An 11,417-nucleotide genomic window follows, 5' to 3' on the forward strand; every position below is an offset into this window, starting at 1 on the left:
TTTGGGTTAGGGTGGTTTAAGTATTCTTATTAAATAAAATACTTAATCCACATACACCTAAATGATAACTCGCAACCTAACCCAAATATTGTGCGTTGATTTAATAATTGTGGTAGGATCCCGGCCAGCCCACAGCGCAAAAAAAAAAAAAAAAAAAAAAAAAAAAAACTAATTGCTGGCTAAGTTAGAAAAATTCTAATTGATATCTTGTTTACTTCCGGAGATATTACGCGACGAATTTCGATCTGCGTTCTTCCCTTTAGTAGTATTTATGTCATTTGTCCCAAACACTTAAGTTAAGTCAAGTCATTTAAAAACTATGACTTAAGTTAAGTCATGTTTTTCGCCTAGCGATGGAGTTTCTTAGGTTTTTTGCCCTAATTAAGCGTTCGCCAAAGTTATGTATATCAAAGAGATTATAACTGTTATAATCTCTTTGTGTAGATGAAACACGGCGAATGGGGTGAAATTTCAACTATCATTCATAATATTGTTTAGTGTTGTTTAAACATTTAATGTAGAGGTTAAAAAACTTCTCGTAATGTAAGTTCGTCATAAATTACCTAGGCGATTAAGGCGATTAAGTGGATAATATAAGTCATTTTACAAAATACCGCGCGGGCTACGCAGAACCTTCCTGTGGGTCACTGGTTGGACATCCCTGCACTAAGCCAACAATTACCCTTAAAAATACTTACATATCACAACAGCTAGATATAAGCAAGCTTCTGATACAGGTCACCTTGGTAGCAAGTGAAGCTTTAAGCTGCGACCTTTTCTGTAAAGTTTGTGTAAAAGTTAATGCAAGGCATCATATAATCTGCATTTAGTTGTTAAAAGTATGCTATATTCTTAGTGAAAACATATTAAAACACGAAGAATCGCATATGTGTAACCAGTTTTTAAACTACATTAACGAATCACTTCTAATGTATATTCAAAATTCATCTTTTTCACTTTTGGGATATGTATCAAATAACTGCTAATTTTCTTTTATATAAAGGGTTTGTTATGAAAAAAATAATATGCAAGTTATAGTGTTTGTACAAATCATCTTTTGATTTTAACGACTGGTCTATTGTCTTTTAAATGTAAAAATACTAAACATATATTAATTCCTATTTTTATATTATGATAGTAAAATCATTGCTTCTGTTAGCAAAATTAGGTTGTTGATCTCACTCTAAGTAAATAAATACTTTAAAGCCGGTACCAACATGTCTTAGACACTTTTTTGTTCACTAGTATAAAAGGTTGGACCTCTTCATATTATAGTCTTTGTCAGTACAAATACAACCCACAACTTTACCTTTTCACTCTCAAGGAAATATATATACATTGGCCAGTGTGGAAAGTATGGAAGATCTCGCGAAAAAATCTGAGTGACCGTGTGCAACAAACGTTAAAGAAGTACACTTTGGGTGCACTTTATGATTTTCCAAAGCTCCGTATTGCATACATTGCACTGTAAACGTATGCTCCACAAGCGTTTTACATGTGTGAGGTGCAGTTTCGATTTTTTTCGGGTGCACCTTTGAAAGGTTGAAAAAAACTCGCGGGTGCACTTGCCATACTTTCCACAGTTGTATATTGGCCACTGTGAAAAGTATGGTAAGTTCACCCGCGAGCAAACCTGGCCACCCAGATTTTTTCGGCCGTGCACCTGCAAGATCTGCAATACTTTTAAGACTGGTATATCGATGTTTACATTTATTTCGTCATTTCTTGATTACGTTTTATGTTATAGATGAAACTAAACTTTTAAGTCAACGCACATATCAGAGCAACCGTCGTGACCATAACTAAAATAAGTTGAATAGCCGTTAAGATAAAAAAATGACAACGGCTATGTATGTTGGTGAATGGAGGCCACACCGCCCAAGAGGGCCAATTGGCGCATATTTTAAATCTCCAGGACCAAAATACATGCTGCCTGGGTCAACAGGTTCGTACATTTTTTAAGTTAAGTGACTTATATATTTCACTTTTTAATTCTTTAAGTAGAATATTAACAAAAAAATAGTTTGTCAAACGTTTATAATGCTATAAACATCCTATAATGTCATACAAAAATTATTTCAATACAAGTTTTAACCAAGTCCTTCGACCAAATTTCCTCACAAAACTGCAGATATAGAAATAGCTTTTTTTCTGTCTGCATAATAAAAGAGAAAGTTTGTGAGATGTTTGTGTGTGGCAAGATGTTTGGCTCGTTCGCCCAGTCGGTGATGATTATAATATGAAATTTGAGCAGCATTGACGTTGCGCCGCTTTAGCTCAGTGGTGGAAAACTGTTGTAATGCTCACTTTCAATTTACAATGTGTTGCATCACAATGTTACGTCACACTCAATGCGATGTACCAAATGTTTTTACAAAATGTTACAATGTGATTTGTCACTTACCAAGATTGTGTTTAAGCATGTATCCCAGGCCCCAGCGTTAGTTAATTTAATATATGTATATTTAGAAGTTGTTGTGTTAGCTATAGTTTAAGTAAAAGGTAGTCCAAGTTTAACGTATCCGCGCAAAATTGTTTTCAAGCGCAATTACCTGCCGGGAAATAAAAAAATAAAAGTAAGTATATTTCCTTAGTAAAGTAAAATTTTAATGTTTCCAACTAAGACTATTATGTTTAGGAACTTATTGATGCCTGTTACCGCATAAAATTTAGGTAGAGTTCACAAATTTACGAAGAATTGAATTTTTATTTTTAAGTCGTTTGTTAGCGATAGTGATTGAGGCCAAAGCCTAATGACTTCTTACAATGTGTTTACCCACGCAATACTTAAAAAAGCTTTATTGCAGCAGTTAACAGTAAGCATTTTTTTTTCAATGAGGATTTTTCTTACGTTTGACGCAGTTTAGCACCGGGATTACGTATTTGCTTAAACATGACGCTATCAAGCAAGTCTAAGCAATTGCTGCTGCAACCTAAAGTTTTTACGTTTGGGAGTTATTCTCAATTGACAAATCTCACGGGTTTTCGTTACTAAAAGATGTATTGCATGCTTAGCCAAGTGTTGTGCGCTATAGTTAACCGACTTCAAATCACATGATTTAAAATTTCTATTTAGTGACACTCAGTTGAAACGTTTAGGCATAAGCAAATTTGTTATGACATTTAAAAAAATATGTTTGCATTATTTATGTTATTTACGAAGATCTTACGAATAACCGGTAAATATTCTTTTTAACCTGGGCAATGCCGGGTATTTCGTCTAGTTATTGATAAAACCAAGGTGTCAATAAATGTTTTATTATTTTATGCAGGTTTTAGAACTCATGATTTAAGAAAGTACAGAAATCCAGCATTTAGCTTTGGCACACGGCATGCAACTTTTACAAACGACTGCAGCCCTGGACCTGGTTACCTTGTTCCAGCAAATATAACTAAAACTGGTATAGATGGAACACCAAAATACTCATTGTATGGAAGACATAGAGATACTGCAGCTTTTAAAAACCCAGGACCAGGTAGGGCTTTATTGTTCACAAATTAGGCCTTCTGTTTTTGTGATTTGCAAAAACTGCAGCACTGGTATATATAACATATTGTATTGCAAATCAGGTTAAAACATGTTATCTCGCTTGAAACCATAGTAAACCCATAAAGACACCACAATTGTGTGTTTGTGCCTTCAAGTTTTAATTAATTGTCAACACTGTAATATTTAACTTTTAGTTAAACTGTACTGATTAAACACCAAATTTAATATTAAAATTTCAATTTATTTGTATGGCTATTGTTTTTGTACTTTTTAGTTTACAACTTAGGTCAAATATATTTGAAGTCAAAATGGTTTACAAAAATAACAAAAACTGTGAGCTCTCTATTGAAATGTATTTTTGAATTTTATGTTTAGTTTAATATTTTTAGAAAATTTTGCTTTTACAACATTATGCTTAAGACAGACTTTTTTTCATGAAGGCCTGGTTTATGGAATTAGGTTTTGCTCGAATTTCGTTTATGCTTTAGGAGCTCTGATTTGGACAAATATTTTAAACAGCATTTGCTGTGTCTTTTTTCAGTTGTGTTTTCTCTTGTTTCCGCTTTTAATATAATGCTAGGTCTACAATTATTATCCTACCTTATATTTTAACCAAACTGTTTACTTAACAATTTTATTAAATAAATACCACATTGTTTTTCTTCGGCATTTTTGTAGTTGTTGCCAAAAATATTGAATAAGCATTTTAAAGGGTTTTGCATAAACCACCCAGAATAACTGATTTATGTCAGTCATCAGTAAAGCATTAAAAAGTCAGTCATCAGTAAAGCATCAAAAAGAAATGACTGAGAATGCCAAGACACTTATGCCAAAGAAAAACAATAATTTGGGGTCAAAAAAATAACAGGCCTAATTGTAATAGTTTGTATTATTGAATAAAACTGACCAGCCCAGTCCCCTTGCTGCAAGTTAAGAAAATAGTGTTAAATTAAACTTTTATTGAAACAACATATATAGTTATTTTATTCTAAATAAGACCTGACACCAACCCCTAGTAGCTTTGCTACAAAATGTGATTCACCAAATAAATATGTTGTTTGTGTTTGTGACACTTGTTTTAAGGGACCTACAGTCCTGAAAAAAGTGGAAGATCGGCACAATATTCTGCACCTAGTTATTCTCTTTCGGGTAGGACAAAAGAGTCAAAATCGGACATCAGTCCAGGTAAATAAATTACCTGCTCATATTCGTGGTTATGGTATTTCAAACTGAAAAGCAATATTTATTAAACATCAATACTCTGTAGGGCCAGCTGCTTACATGCTTCCAAAAGTACTTGGGCCTAAGGCAGTGGGTAAAAACTCATTGCCAAGTTACAGTTTGGTGAGCAGAAGGAGTTTTGGCTCTTTCCATGATGACCTACAAAGGGTCAGTTAAGATTGGGAAATTTTTTCAGTTGCGAGTTTACTAACCTTAAATATAGAGTGCTTCTAACCCAAACTTGATATGCTTTTCTAAGTTTCTGTTACTAGTAGTTTAATTTGCAACTAAAACAGCACCACTTAACCAATTAACAAGCCCTGCTATTAATAATAATCTTGACACTTTCTTGAGAAATATTAATACTTGCTGGGCACTTAACAAAACTATTAAGTTGTACAAACATTTGAAAACATTATTCTGCCAAAACAAAAATAACGTTTGAGAATAAAACATACCACTAACTCCAGAATGACAGTAAGACGTCTGTATTAAATTACAATACATTCAATGCTGTAATTACATATTCTGCTATCCAAGCTAAAACTTATATAAATGTCAAAGTTAATTTTGTTTGGAGTATTTAGCTTTATTTATTCATGACTTGACTGTGTATGTGTTTAACAGTATATTGTCAAACCTTACACTATATAAAGTTCTTTATACAACACAAATTGACACACTGTTTAGGATTTTGCAGATTTTTTTCTGGGTGAGTTTTTATAAATTTGTCCTCTAACTACAAACATGCATTCAATTTAGAAAGTATTTAAATGTTTCACATGTTTGTTTAGACCAGAGGTCCGCAACCTACGGCCCGATACTTTTTGACTATTTTAACCATGTAATTGCGAAAAACTATGTACAGGTTATTTACACTTTGATGCCATCATTTCAACTAGATTAGCGATTCTTTACCGTTGCGCCGTGGAAGGCTGCTGTTAAATGTTTAACAACACAGCGCAAAATGGGAAAAAGTCTTAAACAATATTGGATATATATTTTTTAACCCCAACTGTTAACAAACACTACGCTAGATTAACTTTAAATGTTATCGCGCTCCTTCAAAGTAATTTTATTACACTTTTCATTTGTTTTGACTCAACACATTACTGTCTCTTTAAATGTAATTACACATGTTCTTAAGTGCAAAAAAATATCCGAGGCCTGCCTGATTCATGGTTGTTCTAACATGTTAATAACACAATTCTTATTTATCATTTTGTGCGGCCCCCAGAGACCTTTTTAAGTTTGGTTTTGGCCCGCGACTAGAAAAGGTTGCCGACCCCTGGTTTAGACTTTCACTTGCAAACTTTGAACTTATTGGAAAAATATTCAAAACATTTTTTTGTATTTGTAGTTTGAATAGTAAAATTCAATAAGTTGAGTATAAAATTGTTATAGTTAACTCACCAGCCTCAAAAAGGTGGCTGCTAAAAACTGTCTTTTCCTTTTTACAAAGTATGTAGAGTATTTTATGATCTAAGTAATAATGCAATTATTACTTACTTTACACAATACCACATAATAAATAAATTTAGGGCCAGGAAAATATGGTCTGCCACGCTTAAATGATCAGTATAGTCCAATGCACCGATCATCACCTGCATACACTATGATCGGCCGTCATGCTGTAGGGAGCTTTTCGGAGGACCTGTCGATGGTTTGTTTGCATGTCATCAAAAGATTATCCTGTTTTTTATGTAGTTTTTAGATCTCGATTTACAAAATGCTTTTCATATATAAACAATACTGATTTATTGTTTGAATGAAACCAGGGGTTCTTAAACTAAATTTTGCTGATCAATCGAGGACCATGGATTTTTGTACCTGAGAAAAAATGTTAATACATACTTTTTTCATAAAAAAATAAAAATATTTTTTTCTACCAAATACCTAAAGTTTGTTGCATGTTAAGTGAGGATAAACATTTCTACCCTCTATTTCTGATCTTTAATAAATGTAGACACTCATAATACTTAAAAATATATTTTTAATTACTCTGATTTTTGCGCGTATAACACAAACAGTTGTACACAAACCGGAATATATTTTATTAGGTTTTATGTTAAAAAGTTTAAGAACCCCTAAAAAATCATGTTGGGGTTGCATATCTTCATATTTTCATTTGAATATTGCTTTTCCTTAATAATTAAACATCCTGTGTATTGCTTCTGATTTGACTGATTTCTGCTAATATATCATAGCGACAGTGTTGCAAATATTATGTTTTACACCTTATTTACAGACTGTAAATAAGATTGGTAGGGCTACACCTATATTAATGTCAACTGTACAGTTTATGAATGATCTTAGTTGTGCAAATGAATATTTTGTTTAAATTTTAGTTTATTAATCTTGCAGGAATATCAAAAAGTATTGTTTTGTTCACCCGCCTCACAATTTAAATGAAATTATGTTGGTGTTTGTCAAGTAATCAAAATTCTGAATTGATAATACCCATTGTTGAGCAGTATTTTTGTTAAATTTGTAGTGAATCCAAAAATTTCCAGTGTGGTTAGTCAAGAAAACAGTCTTATTAATTCTTGTGTAAAACAGGTGTGATTGTAATTTTAGTTCTGTGGTGGTTTTCTTTTAGAACTACTTATGTTACCATTAGTTTTACAAGATCAAAATATGTTGGGTTTGAGTCACTCGTTTATTACCATATTTTATATCTTAAGGTCCTGCAGCATATAATTTGGGCCAAATGCTTGGTCCAAAGGTTGTATCAGCCAAGTCAGCACCAAGCTACTCAATGACAGGTCGAGCTAGTGTAGGCAGCTTTCATGAAGATTTAAGAAAGGTTCACTTTTGTTATATCGCCAATAACATATTAAAGTTTAATATTTGAACCATGATTTTCTTTAAAAACACATTTGCATTGTTTAAAAAAACAATTCAAATTATTTAAGGTTTATCAAAAAGTTGAAGTTAAAAAATCACAGTGGGTAAAGAAGTTTAAAAACATATATTAAATAGAACAAGTCCAAAAAAATATGGCAGAAAATTGCTGAAGTTTGATATTGTAGAAACAATTGACTTTTGAGATGGAGAGAAGCAACAGACTATTTAAACACTATACTTATTTAACTTGATTTGCATTTCTTGGTCAACATTCTTAGAAAATTGTAAAACAGCTAAACAAAACTTGAAAAAATCTTGAAACAATACAGGCATCATATAGAAAAAGTGAACAAAAATAGGGGCAGAATCAGAGAGTTGTTTTCAAGCCCTAAATATTTATATACTTTCAAGCACTTATATGTGAATTTAATTTTGTCAGTATTATTGTTTTAGAATTAATATTGCAATTCATATTAGAAAAATTGTTTTTATTGGTGGCATATATATGTGTTAATCAGCTTATTTTTTTGCAAAAGCAACAAAATTATGATGTCAAACAAACACTATGTTATATTTTGAATAAACTGTTTAAAGTTTTGTGGTTTATTAGAATTATTATTTAGTTAATTTTTGGTATACTTTAGAACAGGAGTGGGCCAACTTTTCCTAGTCGCCGCTAAAGGCAATAAAGGCCTCTGCGAGCAGTTTAACTTAAACTGACAATTAAGTTGTTAAAATGCGTAGTTTTTAGCTTGAAAATATTTCCTTAAAATACAAACACACTAGATGTATGAACACGATATTTGCGCATTTACTAAGTCAAAATAAACATAAATATGAGGAATAGCCTCTGGCCCATTTGTGAGTGCTGCTGGCCAGCTGATTTAAACTGGCGAGCCGCACCTGGCCAGCGGGATGTAATTTGCCCACTCCTGTTTAAAAGATTTACACACACTTAATAGCTTTTTATTGTGTTTAGACACCTGGACCTGGAACCTATCGCCTTGTACCACCATACATATACAAAAACAGGGGACCACTATACAGCATGACTGGTAGAAACATGCTTCCCAGTGATACAACTAAAAAACCAGGGCCTGGAGCTCACAGTCCAGAGAAGGTATGGTCAGATATAAATATGTCAAAAGCATTAGATATATGAACATAATTTTTTACTTGACCATAAAAAAGACGATAAATCAGCTGAAAATCAAATTACATATTTAGCAGTTTAATGTGATTAGTAAAGACAGTTTTTTATTGTTTTATACATCGCATAGTTAAAAGACAGAATATAATTTAACAATTCATTTAATTAATTGAAAAAAATAGAGTTGATGAATTTAATTAAATATTGTATTATCCTCTTCCAGGTAGTTATCAACAAAAAACAAGCTCCAAGACATTCCTTTGGTATCAGGCACAGCGAATACAGTGCACCCCTTATTTACGAGCCAGCATACTAAATGTGTTGAGATTACCTAGCCAGGATAGAATTTTATTTACAATTAATGTAATTCAACTCTATTGTGCAATATAAGTTATGCAAAATTAAAAAATTAAACAAGACAGTTAAGTATTCTTTTTAATAAGTTATTAGTCTAGTTTTGTAAAAGCCTAAGAATTATATATGTCTTCTGAGCAAGTGTGGGTTATATATGTCTTCTGAGCAAGTGCTGTAATGTCAAGATAAAGAAGCATATTTGGAAGTAGAAGATAAGAGTCAATTTAAGTATAAAATTTATTTACTAAAAAAATAATAGATTATTTCAATTTTATTTAGAAATACAAATTTGTATTTTTGAACAGAATACACAGAATTTTGTAGTAATTTCAATAAAATATTAAAGCCATAATAATCAATAAAATTGACATTTCGCAGTTTACAGACGTTTCAGCAATACCTCATGCCATCATCATTGTGATCTCCACTTTAATTTTTACACTGATGATGACATGAGGTATTGCCGAAATGTCTGTAAACTGCAAAATGTTGATTTTATCGAATATTATGGCTTTAATATTTTTATTGACAAAATATTTTTATTTGTATACTTTAAAATATAATAGAAATTAAAAATATGTGTTTATATAAGTTAGTAGCTGAGATAAAATAGTTTTGCCAGTTATTAACTTAAGTTTAAGTTTGAAAGGTATTCATATATTGGGAATTATTTAGTAATTATGATTGTTTCCAATAAAAACACTACTTTAACTACTGTTATTTTAATTAAGTAGTAAAATTAGATGTTCTGTTTACTGTACATAAGTTGCATACTAATACAGTAATTGATGCTAATTTTTTTTTTCAGGTTTTATTTACAAGACGATCAGCTCCAAACTTTTCATTTGGTATAAGACATTCTGAATACATTGCTCCACTGATTGCTGAACCTGTTAGTTAATTGGTTTCATTTCAATAATAGTAGTGGTAGACCCTAAGTTGTGATTTGCAATATTTTGTTACTCATATACTTTAGATGGCTTCCTATCAGGATATTTTAATTGCTACCATACTTCCAAGTTCCAAATGTCCATACCTTAATTTGTCCCCACTGTCCACATACAATTAGTTTCTCTGCCAGCGCACTAATCACTGCTTTTTGTTTTATACCAGTGTAAAAACATGTATCTATATTAAATTATTTTCACTGCTTTTACTTGTAATCACTGTGTCAAGTTTTAACTTGAAAATATTTGAAAATATATTTTATGCAAACTACACTATCCAGCAACTTGAATTAAGGTTCTAAATTGTGAATGTTTTAAATAATTATGTATTATGAAATATTGTATATATATAAGAACAATTATTCATACAATAAAGCTTGTTTTGATTTTTTTAAATATCAATTTTGTTTGATTTTAAATGTATGCTTACTGTTTAGGTTGTTGTTGTTTGATAAAAAAATATTGTCCCGCCTTAGCTCCAAAAATTGGGAAAAAAAAGCTTTATACCATAGTTAACACTATTTTTGTTTTTTTTATTAGTAATCAATATAAATTAAAATAGTTGAAATTTAATATGTGCCTCTTCTAAAGGTTTATGTTACGAACTGAAACAAATTTACTGAATAAAAAGAAAGCAACATATTCTGACAAAGTTAAAAAATGTAAGTCTGTTTTTAAGCTGCCATTACTGCAATTGTAAATTATAAACAGCCCTGTGTGTGATCTTTTATCGTATTAGGTTCACCTTTTTTATTTTTGCTTTAGATCTGGTAATATATTTTGTAAGCATGTATTTTCTTGTTTGCGTGCACACGAGTTGAGTAAAAACAAGACAAGTGGTTTGTTAAGTTATTTATAATAATACTACAACAAATCTAAGTCATGCAAAGGGTCAGGTATAGATATAAAATCCTATCCAGGGGTAAGGGGTCACTATGATGTAGTGCAGGGGTTATCATACTGGGGAATGTGTGGGGCACGACTTTAGGTTGTTGAACTTATATTAGTTTATTCAACAGAAGAGCGTTCTAAATGATTCTGACTCCAACTTCAAGGTGCGTATCTTACTCGTGAGCAGCCACAAGACGTTCTGGTGTTTAGAATTGTATTAGTTGATGAACGCACAACCAGTTTCAAACTATAGATCGGCGAAACAAGTTAGCATATAGCTGTTAACAGCACAAGTCGATAGCTAAGAAGAAGTTCTATGTGGGCCGAGTTAAGGTACACTAGTCAGCCTGTAAGTAACTCTGGTGAGTCCGGAAAGGAACTCCTTGAAGTCCCGAAAGGAACTGGTTCTAAGACCAATCCCGATGACTTATAAAGCTAAAACGAAATGCCAATTAAGATGTAACACTAGGTGAGTTAGCGTTGCTTCGACACAGAATGCGAAGTCCGGTTTCGTCCC

At 31.9% G+C, this 11,417-nt stretch overlaps 1 protein-coding gene across 2 annotated transcripts; it reads left to right on the top strand.

Annotated features, from left to right (window-relative positions):
• The first annotated feature begins 1,693 nt into the window (after positions 1 to 1,693).
• On the top strand, positions 1,694 to 10,802 carry LOC146136211 (ciliary microtubule associated protein 1A-like). 2 transcript variants are annotated; one of them, XM_083394933.1, is made up of 6 exons: positions 1,694 to 1,945; positions 3,273 to 3,476; positions 4,574 to 4,675; positions 6,253 to 6,374; positions 8,538 to 8,678; positions 9,871 to 10,802. In XM_083394933.1, the coding sequence occupies exons 1-6, from the start codon at positions 1,837 to 1,839 to the stop codon at positions 9,961 to 9,963; spliced, it is 771 nt and encodes a 256-aa protein (XP_083251059.1). In that variant the 5' UTR covers positions 1,694 to 1,836; the 3' UTR covers positions 9,964 to 10,802. The 2 variants fall into 2 exon arrangements, with proteins under 2 accessions (XP_083251059.1, XP_083251058.1); XM_083394932.1 differs by lacking the exon at positions 6,253 to 6,374 and adding an exon at positions 4,758 to 4,879 and having other exon boundaries at positions 1,727 to 1,945.
• The last annotated feature ends 615 nt before the right edge of the window (positions 10,803 to 11,417 follow it).

The sequence above is a fragment of the Ascidiella aspersa genome, chromosome 8 (genome assembly GCF_963924565.1).
Source record: "Ascidiella aspersa chromosome 8, kaAscAspe10.2, whole genome shotgun sequence".
Taxonomy (NCBI): domain Eukaryota; kingdom Metazoa; phylum Chordata; class Ascidiacea; order Phlebobranchia; family Ascidiidae; genus Ascidiella; species Ascidiella aspersa.

Bases quoted from the DNA above. Each gene is read 5' to 3' on its own strand.
- LOC146136211 (XM_083394933.1), top strand. From the start codon at position 1,837: ATGACAACGGCTATGTATGTTGGTGAATGGAGGCCACACCGCCCAAGA. The intron at 3,477-4,573 runs GTAGGGCTTTAT...ACTTGTTTTAAG, and splicing joins TTTTAAAAACCCAGGACCAG to GGACCTACAGTCCTGAAAAA. The intron at 4,676-6,252 runs GTAAATAAATTA...AAATAAATTTAG, and splicing joins AAAATCGGACATCAGTCCAG to GGCCAGGAAAATATGGTCTG.